We start from the raw sequence: 18,624 nt of genomic DNA on the forward strand, positions 1-18,624 counted from the left end.
TTTTGCTCCAGAAAGCCTCTTCTTTCTTAATCTCATATAAATAGAGGCTGATTGTGGCTCAATGTCAAGGGAAACCTTCCTCTACTGCCAAGAGCCCACATATCTGAGGCCAAGATGGAGGACCTGCTGATAACCTCTTCCCCCAAAGCCCAGGGGGGAGAACAGATCCCTGGTGATGTCGATCCCTGCTGTATGAAGCTGACCAGCTTCCATAGATCCATTTTGGGTCCAGATACCAGGAAAGGGAGGGTTGTGCAACCAAGGACCTTGTTTCTGCATGTGTTTGTGGGGAGGCCACGGGAGGGGGTTGGACTGGATGGCCCTTGGGGTCCCTTCCAACTCTATGATGCTCTGCTTGAGAGTGAAATGCTGACGAGTGGTAACGGTTACCACCATCTCGCAACTTCCTTCTCCCCCGAAAGTGATCCTTGTCCCCTTGCACTTTGTCACTCATGAATAGATAAAAGGAGAAGTGGCCTCTGTGCCTGAAACAGACTTGTGCTTTAAGAGGGGACCAACGCAAGTCGAGACAAACTCAAGCAAGAGAGCCACTTGGAGGCAAGAGTCATCCGATTTCCACGTTTCTGGTAAGATGCGTTTGCACATTAGAAGTTGTCACATCTTCTTTTGTTGTCAAAAGCTTCTTTTGCATGGCTGCTGTAACCATGGCATATTGCAGAGGGGACTTGGTGACGGGGATCTTGCGCTGATGCCCTCGCCTCCTGCTCTCGGGCTCTTTGGAAAGGCCACAAATCCATCCTGATATGGCCCAGACTTGGAGCAAAGGAATGAAGGCTGCAGCGCAAGGCTCTCCCGGGCTTTGGGGTGGGACTAGGGGGACCCCTGGCCTGACTCAGGATATGGCCCCTTCCTGAGATGCTGAGCACCTCTGCTGCTCCAGTTGCTTCCTTGCAGGAGGGAGGGGGCAGGCGACTGTGGGCCATCTGGGCTATTGCATCCTGGACATTTCTGTGTGTTCCCTTGGTTTGTTTTACCAGTCTCCATCAATTAACGGGAAAAGTATTTCAGTCATTGATGGCATCCCCCACTGTTTATTCTTCTCTGCTCTCTGATTTTAAGACTGCAACGAGTGTGAGCAGGGCCGTCTTAAGTATATCTGGCGTCCTGGCACCGTGGTGCGACGGATCTCTCCGGCGCCCGCCCCCCGCCCCGTTCCCCAGCGTGGTGGGCGGGCGCAGCTGCGCGGCGGGCGGGCGGGCTCAGCACGGCGGCTGTGGGTGCTGCTGCACGGCAGGCGGGCGGGCGTATCGTGTAGTGCGGCTGCCGCAGGCGCAGCTACGCGGCACCCCCCTGGTGGCCCAGCGCCCTGGCGCCCTGCGCCACCCAACCTGGCTGTAGGGCCGGCCCTGAGTGTGAGATTGCTCTTAATCCTCACAATTTGGGGGAGACCTGCATCAGATCTCTTTCTCTCCCTCTCTGCCCTACCTTTCCTTTTGCCTATTCTTGGGGGAAAGCTGGGGGTGTCAAGAGAAATTGAGGGCTCTTCAAAGCGTTAGCACCCTGCCCAGTTTCTGCAAGCACAATCAGAGCATAGGTGGAACTCAGCTTCAACTCCAGTTCTGCTATCTCACAGCCAGTGTGGTGTAGTGGTTAAGAGCGGCAGACTCGTAATCTGGGGAACCGGGTTTGTGTCTCTGCTCCTCCACATGCAGCTGCTGGGTGACCTTGGGCTAGTCACACTTCTCTGAAGTCTCTCAGCCTCACTCACCTCACAGAGTGTTTGTTGTGGGGGAGGAAGGGAAAGGAGATTGTTAGCCGCTTTGAGACTCCTTCGGGTAGTGATAAAGCGGGATATCAAATCCAAACTCTTCTTTGGTTTTTCCCACTCTATAGGAGGAACCTTCCCTCCTTGCAAAGTGATTGAATGAAAGGTCTGCTGCCCAGGAGGAAATGCTGAGAGCAGGTGGCAAACTGCAGAACCCATTTCCTTGCCAGCTCTGTTGTGCTGCTGAAATGTGTATTGCCTTGAACTCTGTTTAATTGAGGTGATGAGAGTAGGCATGGACGTTTACTTTATTTTTCTAATCTAGCAAGAATCAAACTTCCTATGAGTGAATACAAAAATGTCGATCATAAGCAAGGTTAATATAGAATACATACAAGACAGCAGGGCATAAATTGAACATGTAGACAAGGTTTATAGTGATTGTAGCTAAAGGCAGCAAGCTTGAAATCTCCTTAGCAGATTTTGTGAGCACAGGCAAAGTCTTGGCACTTAACCAGGATTTGGGTTTGTTGACTTGGAGAGAAAGGGATGCTCATCCAATTTGCAGGTGACACTGAACTGGGAAGGGTAGTTAATACTGAAGAAGAGAGAATCAATATTCAATATGTCTGTAACAGACTAAAGAACTGGGGCAAGACTAACAACACTGATTTCAATGGGGATAAAATGTCAGTTTCTGCACTTAGAAGTACCGTAATAAACAGATGCACAAATATAAGATTGGGACACCTGGCATTCTGGCAGTATATGGTATGTAGAAAGGATCTAGGGGTCTTAGTAGAACACAAGCTTAAAATGAGTCAACAGTGAGATCCAGCAGTAAAAAAAAAACCCTAATGCAATCCTAGGCTGCATCAACAGAAGTCCAGTCCTTGTCTTGTAAGTTTGGCCCTGCTCTTCTCCCTTTTGGCAGCTTCGAGTTTATTCCAGCCACACTGTCTACCAAATCTGCAACTGTTTCTGCCAGCCCATTAATAGCCTGGCGTGCAATCTGGCTGCTGCATTTTGGACTGAGTGATTTTTCCAAGTGGGGCTGGATCTGGTGCGCAGAGTGCAGGGAGTTCAAACTGGGCTCTGCCAAGTGAAGTGAAAGCAAAAGAGGCGAAGGCTCAGGGAGCTCAAGTTCACAGCAAGTCAAGACCAGTTGCAAGGAAGGTTTCTCTCCAGCCAGAGCCTTTCCCAGAAAGGGAGAGATCTTTCACCAGTGTAAATACATCCCACCCTACAAGTGATATATATATGTTAGGGAAAGCAATAATTTCATAAAACTATCGTTTTGATTATTCTAAATTGACGTTTTAGTTTATGGACTAGCTAAACTGAAAAGGTCACTAACTGCCTTTTACAGTACAGAACTAGTTGCTTTTAGGGACTGTATGTAGTGAATGTCCGTTCCAGAACACTGAAAAGAATAAATTGTTATGGGCTCTATGGTGGTCACCTTATGCCTGAAAAGAGAATTGGCTAGACAGGGCAATTGGGATTAATCTTGAATTGCTTTGCAGACAGATGGAGAAGGGTATTGGGAGACATTTAATGAACAGGAAAAGTAGCCAAAGTCTTAATAAAGAAAGACACTGGAAACGGTTGCATGAAAATGGATGCTTTAGCTGAGATTCCTGCATTGCAGGGGGTTGGATTAGATTACTCTTGGGGGTCCCTTGCAACACACCTGGAGTACTTTGTAAGGTTCAGGGCACCACTGTAGCATCCTTAAAAAATCAATATAGGAAATCATAAACTATGTGATCAGCGTGTCAGTTGAACTGAATGCTTTTGAATTCACAATTCACAATAGTGGACTGTTTCTGGCTGGATCATAATAGGGAAATGATTTTTGATATGAATTTTACAGATGCTGTACAATTGGCTGTGTTTATTTCTCCATTTAGAAATCACGTTTCTCTCTCTCTCTCTCTCTCTCTCTCTCTCTCTCTCTCTCTCTCTCTCTCTCTCGCTCTCTCTCTCTCTCTCTCTCCTGATGCTGCATTAGCCTGAGATCACATTTGGCTTCACTAAATGGCTGTTAAGTACTTTCCTTTGATGCCCAGATCTCTTTGAGGTCCTAACAAATATACTCATGGCTACCATAAGGTTTCTACCTTTCCGGACAAAGGCAAGGTGATAATAGGAAGCTGTCTTTGTCTATCTCCTTAATCTCCTCTTTCATATGAATAATCTTTGAAGCCTAGGAATGCAAGTGGTCTGTGCATGGGAAAGTTTGTTTATGTTTACCATATTGCTACTTCAAAGCTTCTTTGAAACTTCACTCTCTGTCCATGTGGGAACATGGGGAATTACATGGGCTACATTGGAGGAATGTGATAGGTTCTTTTTGAATTCTGTGGTGCTTCCTTGTTGTTGTTGTTGTTTAGTCGTTTAGTCGTGTCCGACTCTTCGTGACCCCATGGACCATAGCACGCCAGGCACTCCTGTCTTCCACTGCCTCCCGCAGTTTGGTCAAACTCATGTTCGTAGCTTCGAGAACACTGTCCAACCATCTTGTCCTCTGTCGTCCCCTTCTCCTAGTGCCCTCAATCTTTCCCAACATCAGGGTCTTTTCCAAAGATTCTTCTCTTCTCATGAGGTGGCCAAAGTATTGGAGCCTCAGCTTCACGATCTGTCCTTCCAGGGAGCACTCAGGGCTGATTTCCTTAAGAATGGATAGGTTTGATCTTCTAGCAGTCCATGGGACTCTCAAGAGTCTCCTCCAGCACCATAATTCAAAAGCATCAATTCTTCGGCGATCAGCCTTCTTTATGGTCCAGCTCTCACTTCCATACATCACTACTGGGAAAACCATAGCTTTAACTATATGGACCTTTGTCGGCAAGGTGATGTCTCTGCTTTTTAAGATGCTGTCTAGGTTTGTCATTGCTTTTCTCCCAAGAAGCAGGCGTCTTTTAATTTCGTGACTGCTGTCACCATCTGCAGTGATCAAGGAGCCCAAGAAAGTAAAATCTCTCACTGCCTCCATTTCTTCCCCTTCTATTTGCCAGGAGGTGATGGGACCGGTGGCCATGATCTTGGTTTTTTTGATGTTGAGCTTCAGACCATATTTTGCGCTCTCCTCTTTCACCCTCATTAAAAGGTTCTTTAATTCCTCCTCGCTTTCTGCCATCAAGGTTGTGTCATCTGCATATCTGAGGTTGTTGATATTTCTTCCGGCAATCTTAATTCCGGCTTGGGATTCATCTAGTCCAGCCTTTCGCATGATGAATTCTGCATATAAGTTAAATAAGCAGGGAGAAAGGGTGCTTCCTTAGCATGTAATAAACGACCTGGCACGGGGAGAGAGTCAGAGGCCACTCTCGCCATGCACAAGAGGTTTAAAGACTGTCTCAAGGCAAATCTAAAAAAATGTAGTATAAACACTGGCAACTGGGAAACACTGGCCTGCAAGCACTTCAATTGGAGAACAGCCTTTACCAAAGGTGTTGTGGACTTTGAAGATGCTTAAACTCAGGACAAAAGGGAGAAACGTGCTAAGAGTAAGCCACGCTTGGCAAACCCTCACCATGACCAACTCCCACCCAGAAACCTACCGGTATGTCCCCACTGTGGAAGGACGTGTGGATCCAGAATTGGCCTCCACAGTCACTTATGGACTCACTGTTAAGACCGTGTTCACAGTGGTGGATGAAGGGGGTGGGTGGGCAGGTGGCCCTGGGTGCCAGCCAGAGATGTGTGACATTGCCGTGGGTGGGCGTCTCCCCCTTGGGACGCTTGCCCGGACAGGTGCCGCCCCATTGGGACAAAGCTCGCACGGACGGGCGCAAAACTTGTCTTGCTGGCAAAACTCTGGCTGTCTTTGTCTTATTATCCTTACCCCATACTTACCTACACTGATGCACTCCTACACACCTCAGTTTAAGAAAGATACTGACAAGCTGGAACGTGTGCTAGGGCAGTGAAGCAGGGGCCCAAAGGGCCCCAATTAAGGTAATAATGTAATTCCCTATAAATCCTGGAATATGCTTATATTAGTGAATTATGGTAACCTGTTGCTTTAAAGAAACTGATGATTCAGCACGAAGCCATCCCTACTGGGATAGAAGGTCAGCTAATACGTAAATCACAAAGAAGCAATTCATAAACTAGGACATAAATTGTTACATCCACACGTAACACAGGTTCCCATACATGCAAACTAACAATATGTAACAGATCACGGTAAGAATCAAAGTTTAGTTAGCAATGCTTATTGCGCATGCGTATTAGATTAGGTAATGATATACATATTAAATATGAAATGAGATAATGATGAATATTAAAATATTAAATGATGTAATGCTTTATGTGATTGGTTAAATCAAAATCCTTTGTCTGAAATGTTATAAATTCCTGCCCGACCTTTGGGCGGGGTTGCAGTTTTGCGAAAAGATTCGACTGTAACCTTATTGCTTTGCAATAAACATAATGGACTCCTAACTCCTCTTGTCTCTGAGTTTTATTGGCTAACTCAGAAGATAAGCCATTTTTGGCTTACAACAGCAGGAGACCAAGATGATGAAGGGCCAGGAAACCAAGCTTTTTGCAGGGAATGGTTGAGGGAGTTGGGTATGGATATCAAATCCAAACTCCTCCTCCTCCTCCTCCTCCTCCTCCTCCTCCTCCTCCTCCTCCTCCTCCTCCTTCTTCCCAGTTAACACTCCTAGCAGCAACCGACCAACAGGCAAACTGCCTGCCACATAGAGGCAGTTAGTCCTCTCGGAATGTTGGACTTGACTGACAGCTTTATACCCACAAAATTCAGTGTAGGAAGCATCCAGTGGTTGTGCATGGAAAATATATCTTCCCGTCCAGCTCCCGTGACCCTTTGTGCCTACCCAAACCCTTTCCAGAGGGCCTGGATAGTGTCTGCCATACAGGGCTGCAGTGGGATTCACCTAACTTTGGGCCTAGGAATCCTGTCCAAGCAGAGCCCCCATTGGCACATGATCCCTTTGCCGAGTCTTAAGGTGATTTCCCCTCTCACTGCAATTCTGTGTGACACAGTCCCCTTTGTTCAGGGTGCAGGGATCACAGGAAAGTTTTCAACTGCTACAGGGAGCTGGATGGTGGGTAAGCAAGAAGATCAGTTGCACAAGCTACCTTCCACATGTGCAACTACTGCATACAAATGTCTAATCCCCCCCCCCATGATGAGACATTCCCCCCGCTCCCCCCCTTGATGGCATGTCGGCATCCCTCTTTGGATGGTAGTGCTAATCTTCCTCTTTTCCCCACATGCTTTGCATGCCAAATAATCTTTCTGGAGTCCTTCACGCCGCTTGTTTCTTGCAGGGAGGTGGAGGCAGGAGAGCAACCTGGACCTGAGCTATGGACAGATCAGACGACACGGTTGATATACCAGCCCTGGGCCGCCCATTCCAGCTGGGGATGCTGTACGACTGTCGTAAAGATGCCCTCATCCCAGGTAGAGTTGGTGCAAGGAAGAGCTTATACTGAAAAGGAAAACATTATTCATATCAAGATTAGCAGTCGGCCCAAACAGTGCAGTTCCAGTGCTAAATGGGAGAATGTCCAATGTGCTCCTCAAATTCATTTTCAATATCCCTTACTGTCTGCTTCCACTTCTTTTGCCAAAATTTGTGTTCCTTTATGTTCTCTTCATTTGGACAGGACTTCCATTTATTAAAAATAAGTCTTCTTGCCCTTGATAGCTTCTTTGCTCCTTAATCTTGCTGGCATCGTCTTGGCCCAAATCCTCCTCCTCCTCATCTGCCAATAAAGATTTAGCAGGTGTGTTCTGTTTCAATTTTTTTAAAGCTTGCTCAAAACCTTTCTAGTCCACCAGGCCTATGCAGGCACTGGTGAAGGAAGGTGGGGGCAGGGGGGGGCGCGTCGCCCAGGGTGCCATCCTTGGGTGTGGGTGTGTGGCATTTTGCGTGTTGCCCGCCCTCAGCCCTGAAACACAACCCAACGGGATTGCACTGCAGCACTGACACCCCCCAGCAGGATGTGCATTGCGCTGCTGGCATGTCCTGAGCATCACGCTCTGCGTCCCGAGTGCCAGATCCCAGGCACCACGTCCCTCAGGTCCTGGACGCCAAGTGCCGGGTGCCGCATCCCCCGGTTCCTGGGCACCGGGTGCCACATTCCCTGGGTCCTGGGAAGTGCCGAGCCCCGCCCCTATGGGTGCCCAAGACGCTTCCTTCGCCGCTGTATGCAGGCCATTAAGAACACATCTTTCCACAATTATTTGTTGTTGTTGTTTAGTCGTTTAGTCGTGTCCGACTCTTCGTGACCCCATGGTCCACAATTATTATTGTAGGTAAAAAAAAAAGGCTTTTTTAAAGCCAGAACCAGGGGCGTAGCCAGGAACAAAACTAGGGGGGGGCAAGCCATGGTCGTTCAGGGGCGGGGCCAAGGCACGGGAGGGGAGGGGCCACAAAGTGGGAATGTGGGCGGGGCTACAGGGCCAGTGGGCCCAATGACATTGTGGCGGCGGCAGCGACCACCTTGTGCTTCTGGGGCTGGCAGCGTTGGCAGCTACCCTGCTTGGCTGGAGAGGATGGGAGGGTCGGGCAGGCGAGAGGGGGTGGCAGCGCGGGTGAGGGCAAGGCAAGGCACGGCCGCAGCCACGACGGCTCCAAGGCGTTGCTGCATATCAGCATAATATTTCAACCATGTCGTGGGTTCAAGCCCCACCTTAGGAAAAAATTCCTGCATTGCAGGGGGTTGGACTAGATGACCCTTGTGGTCCCTTCCGACTACAATTCTATGATTCTATTGATATATTACCATAGCATATGCATCATTCTGCTTTCTTGAATTGTCCTACTCCTAGGCATAGCAGCCAACTCCTAGAGGCCTAGGTTCCTCTCCCCTCCCCCCCCCCAATTACTGGTAAATACCGTATTTGAAAGAGTCACCCCCCCATGTTGATGGGCTTTCTATGTGGGGCTTATCTGCCCCCCCCAGTATTTTATTAAGGATGGAAGAGGGAGGGAAGGAAGAAAGAAATAGAGAGAGGGATAACTCATATTTACGGGTGTCTCTGGGTGACGCTGTGATGCTGGAACTCTGCAGCAAGAGGACAGGAGGGTCGGGCAGGCGAGAGAGGGTGGCAGGGCAAGGGCGAGGCAAGGCATAGCCGCAGTCACGACAGCCCTGAGGCATTGCTGCATATCAGCATAATATTTCAACCATGTCTTGGGTTCAAGCCCCACCTTAGGAAAAAATTCCTGAATTGCAGGGGGTTGGACTAGATGACCCTTGTGGTCCCTTCCGACTACAATTCTATTGATATATTACCATAGCATATGCATCATTCTGCTTTCTTGAATTGTCCTACTCCTAGGCATAGCAGCCAACTCCTAGAGGCCTAGGTGCCTCTCCCCCCCCCCAATTACTGGTAAATACCGTATTTGAAAGAGTCACCTCCCCCCATGTTGATGGGCTTTGTATGTGGGGCTTATCTGCCCCCCCCCAGTATTTTATTAAGGATGGAAGAGGGAGGGAAGGAAGGAAGAAATAGAGAGAGGGATAACTCATATTTTTGGGTGCCTCTGGGTGACGCTGTGATGCTGGAACTCTGCAGCAAGAGGAGTCTTGTAAGCAGCTTTCTCTCTGCTTGATTTACAGCAGGCACGTCCAACAGGTAGATTGTGGATGTCTGTGGTAGATCACTGGTAGGTCACTGGCACCCCTAAAAAAAGCTCACCCAAAATTTTCCTCCTCCCTAAAAAAAGTTGAACTATGACCTGAAGCCCTAAACAAAAATGGGCCTCCCTCCCTCCTAAAAGAAGCTCAACAAGTTTGACCTAAACCCCAAAAAACAGGGCTTCCCTTCCTTAAAAAAACTCAACAGCTTTGACCTGAACCCCCCAAAAGGGGGTAGATCACTCCCAGTTTTTAACTCTGTGAGTAGATCAGAGTCTCTTGGGAGGTGGCCACCCCTGATTTACAGTATACAGATGCAGGAGGAGGGGCAGGCTGGAACACCACTGCTTTTTATAAACATCACTGTGTCTGTCAAAGCCACAGCCCCCCCCTTTCTTATTCACTTCCTTTTAGCCTTGCAGAGCCACCTTAGTCAAATTGAATCCTCTGCACCCTCATTAAATCGTCAATAGAACTCTTAATATGATTCCTGAATGCTCATTAACAATTCCCACTCAAGAACAATAGGGTGAATTGGTCAGCTATCGAAACTTGCCTGGGGATATCTGCTCCATTGTCTTAACTGCTTAACTACTGGTAGCCACTTTGCTTTATTTATTTGATGTGTTTTTGTTACAGCTGTGTGCCCCCCCCCCAGCAAGCGGTGACTTAGCTGCTCTTGCTAAAGCAAAGCCCTTTCCACTTCAGTTTTTGGAGGGGGAAAGTGCTGGTTATGGTCTGTAAAATACATTAATTTTTTGCTTCTAGGGGGGGGCAGCTGCCCCCTCCTGCCCCCCCTGCCTACGCCCATGGCCAGAACCTCAGTTCCAGCACCTCTCAGGTGGGCACCATTGCATTCTAAGATAACAAGGGAGGCATTCAAGGTGAATTCTGGCATCTTTTTTTCTTGAAAAATACCACATTAAACGTAAAAACTTCCCCATACAGTCATACCTCGGTTTACAACCACCTCGGTTTACAAACACTGCGGACCCATCTGGAACGGATTAATTCATTTTCCATTACTTTCAATGGGAAAGTTTGTTTCAGGTTAAGTATGCTTCAGTTTAAGTACAGACTTCCAGAACCAATCACACTCATACTTCGGGTTAAGTACGCTTCAGGTTAAGTACTCCATGGACCGCCTGGAACGGATTAATCCACTTTCCATTACTTTCAGTGGGAAAGTTTGCTTCAGGTTAAGTACGCTTCAGGTTAAGTACAGACTTTCGGAACCAATTGCGTTTGTAAACGGAGGTACCACTGTACAGGGCTGCCTTCAGGTGTCTTCTATAGTTTGTCTAGTTACTTTTCTCCTTGGCTCAGGGGGTCACATAACTCCATACCCTCCAACATTTCTCTGATGAAAATAGAAATGTCCAAGCCTAAGGGAAAGCAGAACATTCTGGGATCAAATCAGAAACTGGGATGGCTTCTCTAAATCCGAGAGACTGTCCCTGGAAAATAGGGACACCTGGAGGAACTGTAATCCATTGTTGTGTTCCTGTACCAATAATTTAACAACGTTCACAACTGTAACTAAGCCAAGTTTTACTCCCTGTATTCTGACTGCTGTATGGAAAATCACATGAATCTGACCTTTGGAGAGTTTTTAAGTGAACCATTATGAACTTACCAAACGTGGTCTTTTTCAATGTCGGGGAAGAGGGGACTATTTTGGAAGGAACTCACAAGCACGTATTTTAAAGGTCTGACAGGCTAAATCTCCACACTTTGCTTTGCTGCATATTTTGTGATTTTAAATCTGCTGGGGTTCTCTCACCCAAGTTTTTTGCCCCTACCTTGGAACCTTGGCCCCCAGGGAATTCTCCTTATGTATACCCATTTTTATCCATGCCAGTCAACAACTAGCACCAGCTCTTCATGGCCTCAATCAGGAGATGTTCACAGCCCTAAATGGTGGTGACTGAATCTGGAAACTTATCCCTGTTGCTGAGCTAGTGCCCCATCCCCTTTCTGAGGCCTGTACAACAGACACTCAGGAAATGTTCACATTTGTTCCACTATCATTTTTGGTCAAAGATTTCCCCTGCGTTTTGCAAAGTTTTACAAAACTGCACAAACCTCTTTGGTTGGGGATGACAGTGGGACAAAATTCATGAGTGCAGACATTGTGGGCAATGATAGCTCTATTTTAACTCCTTGTTTCTCTGTTCAGCCTTAGGCATTAGGCTACTTGTGTTCTATATTTGTATGAGCATACTCAAGCCTTGCATATTTCTCGGCTTTTTCCCAGGAATCACCCTTTGGGACCAGGACTCGCTTCAGAAGGACTTGTGTATCAAACCACAACCCAAGGCTGAATATGAAATCATTGCATCTGACTCCATCGATGATAAGGCCTCCGCCCTCAATGTCTCAGCATCGCTCAAGGCCAGTTTTTTGGGTGGAATGGTTGAAGTGGGTGGATCAGGCAAATTCTTTCAAGACACCAAGAAGTCCACAAAACAGGCCAGAGTCACTCTGCAGTACAAAGCTACCACCAAGTATTCACAGCTGACCATGAGCCATTTGGGAATCCAAAATGTCACTTATCCAGCTGTTTTTGAGCATGGCACAGCCACCCATGTTGTCACTGCCATCTTGTATGGAGCCCAGGCTTTCTTTGTGTTTGACCGAAATGTCTCTTCCTCCGAGTCTGTGCAAGATATACAAGGAAGCCTCCATGCTGCGATTAACTTGATTGCAGTCTCTCTCAAAGGGGAAGCATCTGTCGAGATGGAGGAGAAGGAGAAAGCCCAAACGGAGAATTTCAGCTGCAAGTTCTATGGAGATTTTTCTTTAGAAAGTAATCCGGTGACTTTTCAAGATGCCATGAAAGTCTACAGCGATCTGCCTCAAAAGCTCGGGGAGGATGGGGAAAAGGCTGTGCCTGTAAGAGTTTGGCTGTACCCACTGACCAAGCTAGATTCCAGAGCAGCTAAGATGGTGCGTGAAATCAGCTTAACACTGATCTTTGATGCTCAAACTGTCTTGGAGAAACTGCATGAAATCAACATGCGATGCAATGATCTGACTATGAATCCTGTTGCTGAAAACTTCCCAGAATTAAAGATGAAAATCAAGAGATTCAAGGATCTGTGCAAGCAGCACAGGCAGACTTTCCAGAAACACCTGGCAGGAATCCTGCCTTTGATCCGGGGAGGGGGGAAAGAGGAAAGAGTTCTGGTGGACATTTTAATGTCCATTAACCAGTCTCCCTTCAATAGCCAAAGACTCAGTGAGTTTTTGGACACCAAGGAACGAGAGATTAATTTGGTGAATTCTTACCTTAAAATCCTAAGTGGAATGGAGGTAATCTCTTCCCAGAACAAACTGGAAGAAATCGTGCTAAACCCTGTGAATGAGCTTGTTGTCTCATTTACTTTCACTTCTTTACATGATGAGGAACCATTTTTAACCAGCTTACAAGACTGGCTTCAGAAAGATTTTTTTCAGGAAACAGCAAATTCCACCAGTGGCCAGTCAACACCCAAGAACAGTAAAGCTTGGTTTGAGCAAAAAGACAGACAGAGAAATGCTCGGAAAGCTGCCAAATCCATTGCAGATTTTGCCCGGGTCAATAAATCAAATGAGAATACCCAGTTCCTTGTGGCTTCTGTCCCGGATCAGGACAACCCAGGGGCTTCCATTTACCTCTATGAAGATGGGGAGCTGTTCAGCAGCAACTTTGAGCTGCCCTCAAAACCTCTCCCTCCACTGATTGGCCGAATTGAACATGAGAGTGTGCAGCTGACATTTCAACCAGAGGAGTACGGGAGGGCTTCAATCTCCAGCTATCAAGTAGAGTACAAGATTGCAGGAGAAGAAAATTGGAAGATTGTGAATACAGACAGCAGTCAGGAGACATTCCAAGTGAGAGGGTTGAGCGCAAACACAGAATACCAATTCCGATACACCGCTAGGAGCAAACCAGGACTTAGTGAGACTAGTGATTTGAGTAGATCTGTAAAGACACTTCCTACCAGCCCTCCTGGGAAACCGAAAGAGAGAACTGTAGAGTCTTCCAAAATCAGTATTGTCTGGGAGAGCCCAAAGGTCATTGGAGCTGATATCAAGGAGTACAAAGTGGAGTACAGTGAAAAGGCTGGAGAGGCAAAAAGCAAGGACAAAGATGAATGGGCTGAAAAAAGAACAGGGAAGAAAACAGAGTTCTGTGAGATTGATGGTCTGAAGCCCCAGACACCCTACAGGGTCAGAGTCTCAGCCATGTGTGCCGGTGGGGCTGAGAGTGAGCCCAGCCAAGAGATTGAGGTTTCCACATCATTGGAAGGAGATGAGAAGAGAGTAGCTTGTAAATACCTCCAAGACAGCATCCGGGTGGAGGGTGGGCCACCAGCAGTGTATGCTCTGCCCCTGGAGCGCATATCGGATGTCTCTGGATCCTGTCTAACATACCAGCTAGGGAAAGAGAACATGCAGCTCCATAACAAAGTGATTATGGTGATGGGGGCCACAGGGTCAGGGAAAACCACTCTCATCAATGGGATGATCAATTATGTCCTAGGTGTGCAATGGAGAGATGATTTCCGATTCAAACTTATTCATGAAAATACCAACAGAAGCCAAGCTCAAAGCCAAACATCAGAAGTGACCGCCTATGTCGTCCACTACCAAGAGGGTTTCCAAGTCCCCTTTTCCCTCACCATTATTGACACTCCAGGATTTGGAGACACAAGAGGAATAGAGCATGACAAGTTGATAACAAAGCAGATCCGGGAGTTTTTCTCCTCCCCAGGGGGCACTGATCATATAGATGCCATCTGTATTGTCGTCCAGGCCTCTTTTGCTCGTTTAACTCATGCCCAGAAATACGTCTTTGACTCTGTGCTCTCCATCTTTGGCAAAGATATAAAGGACAACATCCAAGTCCTGATCACATTTGCAGACGGACAGACCCCTCCTGTTCTCGAGGCCATTAAGGAAGCCAATGTACCATGTGCTAAGGATGCCAAGGGCACCCCTGTGCACTTCAAATTCAACAATTCAGCACTGTTTGCCAACAATCCTGTGGAGCCTGGAGGCAACTTCAATTTTGATGAAATGTTTTGGAAAATGGGCACCATGAGCATGAAGACTTTCTTTGATTCATCCCACACGCTAGAAACAAAGAGCTTAACTTTGACAAAGGAAGTGCTCAGGGAGCGAAAAGAGCTTGAAGCTGCTATTAAAGGGTTGCAGCCCCAAATCAATGCTGGACTGGCCAAGCTGGAAGAACTGAGGAAGACGCAGGAAATCCTGGAAAAGCATAGTGTTGACATGGCGGCAAACAGAAACTTTACGTATGAGGTAGAGGTAACTGTACCAGTGAAGACGGATATAGCTGGCACGGGAAAATACATAACTAATTGCATGAATTGTCACTTCACCTGTCACTATCCTTGTGAAATTCCTAGAGATGAAGATAAGCGTCGTTGTGGAGCTATCGATCAGAGCACAGGAAGATGCAAAATCTGCCCAGGCAAGTGTGAGTGGAATGTGCACTTCAATCAGAAATACAAATTTGAATATACCACAAGAAAAGTGATCAGGACTTATGAAGAACTGAAGCAAAAGTATGAACATGCCTCTGGTGAGATGATGACCACAGAGAAACTGCTTGAAAATCTTAATGAGAAATATGAAGAAGTGAAACACATCTTAGAAGAGCTTATCAAGAAATCATCTCAAAGCCTCCAGCGCCTTCAGGCGATTGCCCTGAAGCCCAACCCACTCTCTACCCCAGAGTACATCGATCTGCTCATCATGTCCGAAGAACAGGAGCTGAAGCCTGGATATCAGGAGCGAATCCAGTCCCTGAAGGAAGTGAGGAAAGTAGCGGAGTTAATACAGAAAATTGCCAACAGGGAGCCTCTGCTGCCTGGAGAGCAGAAGCTTTATGATCAAATTGAAGTAAAAAAGTCCAAACTTAGGAAAGTTGGGGAAGCTATTGTAAACTGGTTTAAATAAGGGGGTCATATATAGCTTTTCAGGCACCCTTTGTTTGCTTTTGGCTATCAGCAGAGAGCTCAGGTTCTGTGAGTGTAATTCAGACCAGAGTCTCTTCCTCTCTGTGCGTACTGTACTTGGGTGAAGGTGGCTGTGGAAACATTTGCAGCTGTCATGAGGTGAGCTTATCCACATCTTCATTTGCCTGGCCAATTTCGCTCGGGGAAACCTGATCTTTAGTGCTGAATCAGAACTATCAGCAATCGGGTTTTCTGTGGAATGCCATTTGTTCTGATTAAGCACTAAAGAGCAGGCTTTCTGGGGGAAAGCAGTGGGGCAAAGGCAAAATTGCTTGGAGCTGTGCCTGGAAAGTGTGAGACGAGAGGAAAACTGCTCTGAACCATGCTTCCCAGGCACGGAACAAACAGAAGTGTGAACGAGCCCTTCGTTGCTGCAGACAAAATGCTTCCCAGTCATTATTCCCAGACAATACCAGCTTATTGTCTCATTGATGCTGGGTGAAATGCTGTTCTCTTCAGGGATTTGTATTATCTCCGATGACTGCCATTAATAATAATAAGGAAAGTGAATGGGGCCTCATATGGAAGTGCTGCTTCTAACCACCCCTGCGTAAGAATGTGCCCATAAATCTGCCTGCTCTAGCAGCCTTTGGAACATGATTGGAAACTTAGGGTGTTGCAGGAATGGTCCTGACAGGAGCTGCTTATGGCCCCTTTGTTCTAACAAGCTTTTGACCTGCCTGATTGATCTCTCTTCCATTCTGAGGCATTGCTTATTCTGTATTGTTCCTTATCCATAGAATCTTAGAATCGTAGAGTTGGAAAAGACCCAGAGGGTCATCTAGTCCAACCCCCTGCAATGCAGGAACTCAACTAAAGCATCCATGACAGATGGCCACCCAACCTCTGCTTAAAAACCTTCAATGGAGGAGAGTCCACAACCTTCAGGGGCAGTCTGTTCCACAGTCAAACTACTCTTACCATCGGAAAGTTCTTCCTAATACTGTACTGTATTTGGTCAAATCTCCATTCTTGTAACTTGAATCCATGGATCTGGTTCCTACCCTCTGGAGCAGCAGAAAACAAGATTGTTCTGTCTTCCATGAAACAGCCCTTCAGATGTGAAGATAGTTCTCATGTCTCCTCTTAGTCTCCTCTTCTCCAGGCTAAACATACTCAGCTCCCTCAACTGTTCCTCATAAGACTTGGTTTCTAGAGTAAATTTTCAACTGGTGACTGATTGGAATCTCTCTGTGTGTGATTACTTGTAATATTTTTTCTTTCGTTTTCTTATTTCTAGCCATCTAGATGTCTTTTTGAAGATCCACTAGGATATAATTTCTTTTTTAAAACGCTTAACCCTGGATTTATCTGCATTTGGGGGGGGGGAGCATATTCTATTGCTGTTTGTACCAGCAGTGCCAAAGAGGTTCCCTGCCAAGGAATTCCTGGAGCTGAATCAAAATTCAGTCTGAAGGATCCATGCCTAGAAGCCATATTCACCAGATCACCTCAGCTGGCTGACAACAAGATGAGACCAGATTCTCCCTCTTTCCCTGCACTGGAAGACTGCTGAGAAACTTGACTGCACTTTGCATTTCGAACGATAGATACACGCTGTAACCACAATTGCCCACTGATTTCTCCCATGTTTGGGGAGCCATGTTTTACTTCCTTTTGCCTGCTTCCTGCAGCTGCGCCATGAAACAGCCTCTAAATAAAAGCTACTCTGTTCTTTAAGAATGGTCTCATCAGTGTCTCCTCAGCAGGGCCTGTGCAAGACATTTTGCTACCTGAGGCCAATTACAAGATGGCATCTGTTCCTCATACAGAAGCTGGACCAGCAATTGGACCGAGAGAGTGTCCACCACCACACCTGAGGCAGCACAATATTTTAGTAGGGCCAGGAGGACATGCTGGGTAGCAGAGCTGTGCACCACCTTCAGTTGAAGCCCAGTTAAGAACCCTTTTTTATAATTAAGGTTTTATTCAGACTTTTCATATTACATTAACATTAAAAAGCAAACTGATCTAAAGAAGAAGAGAAAGAAAGGTGCAAAGTCCTCTCTGACAGGTAGATCTTAACTCTTATCCCACACAGACTGAGTTGGGTGTATTCCATATTCATTGACTAGATTTAGCTAACACCCCAAGATCTCTGTTGACAATCACACCATGCAAAAATGGAATCTCCCCACTGTCTATAAGCATGCCCTGAAGTGGAAGGGGAGGAATCCACTGTATGCCTGTTTCTCCCCACACATTGCCCCTCTTCTGGTATTCCCCCTCACAAAGCAAGCACCACACAGCAGGGGAATGTGTGTGTGTGTGCTTCCTTTTCTTCTCCCAGCTTTGCACCTTGGAAGATCCTTACTTCCCTGCCTCTCACACAGGATCCTTCACCAGCCAGCCATCATCCCAAATCCTGAACCAGTTCAGAGGGATCTGGGCTTGGGTCAAATTGGGTCGAGACAGCCCTAGATCAGGTTGGGCCACTTGCTACGATCCAGAACTGTCAGGTGGCCAAACTGATGGTAGCGCCAGGCAAGCTTCTGTGGAAGAGTCTGCCTATGAACCTGCCTTACTCCAGAGAAGTCCTTTGGGTCATATTTCCCAGGATTCTGACGGGCAACAGCTGCCCAAGACCTCAAGCAGAAGTCTCTCAAGTCCTAGTCTAACACCCTAACCACTACTCTACACTGGTTAGGATGGTTGGGAAACTTAGCCAAATGGCTCAGTTTCAACCATTTATTCAGATTATTAACATTCTAAATCAGATTGCAAATGTATTCCGGTTAATAAATGCAGACATTTCGGGGCTTTCTAAAATTCTGCTAAACTGGAATTGGTAATATATGAGATTTCCCCCTATCGTTTTCACCCTCCAACATTTCTCCGATGAAAATAGGGATGTCCCATTCCATAATGATAATTTTACTATTTATACCCCACACATCTTACTGGGTTGCCTGCCCCAGCCGCTCTGGGCAGCTTCCAGCAAATATAAAAAGCATAAGAAAACATTAAACTTTTCCAAAAAACAAACAAACCAAAAACCTTCCCTATACAGGATTGCCCTCAGACAGCTTTGGGGGTCAGATAACTCCATACACTCCAACATTTCTCCAGTGAAAATAGGGACATCCTAAGGCAGTGATGGTGAACCTATGACACGTGTGTCAGACGTGACATGCAGAGCCCTCACTGCTGGCACGCGCCCCATCGGCCCATTCGCGCTGTTGTTGTTGCCCCCCCATTTGTTCTCCCACTCCTCCTACCGCTTGTCTCCGTTAGAGCTTG

At 46.8% G+C, this 18,624-nt stretch overlaps 1 protein-coding gene across 1 annotated transcript; it reads left to right on the plus strand.

Annotated features, from left to right (window-relative positions):
• The first annotated feature begins 448 nt into the window (after positions 1–448).
• Positions 449–17,377, plus strand: LOC118092263 (uncharacterized). The gene is made up of 3 exons (XM_035130134.3): positions 449–587; positions 7,034–7,166; positions 11,613–17,377. Exons 2-3 carry the CDS (start codon positions 7,070–7,072, stop codon positions 15,323–15,325), a joined length of 3,810 nt encoding a protein of 1,269 aa, XP_034986025.3. The 5' UTR covers positions 449–587; positions 7,034–7,069; the 3' UTR covers positions 15,326–17,377.
• Positions 17,378–18,624: the final 1,247 nt, after the last annotated feature.

Source organism: Zootoca vivipara, chromosome 11, assembly GCF_965207765.1.
Source record: "Zootoca vivipara chromosome 11, rZooViv2.hap1.1, whole genome shotgun sequence".
NCBI classification, from domain to species: domain Eukaryota; kingdom Metazoa; phylum Chordata; class Lepidosauria; order Squamata; family Lacertidae; genus Zootoca; species Zootoca vivipara.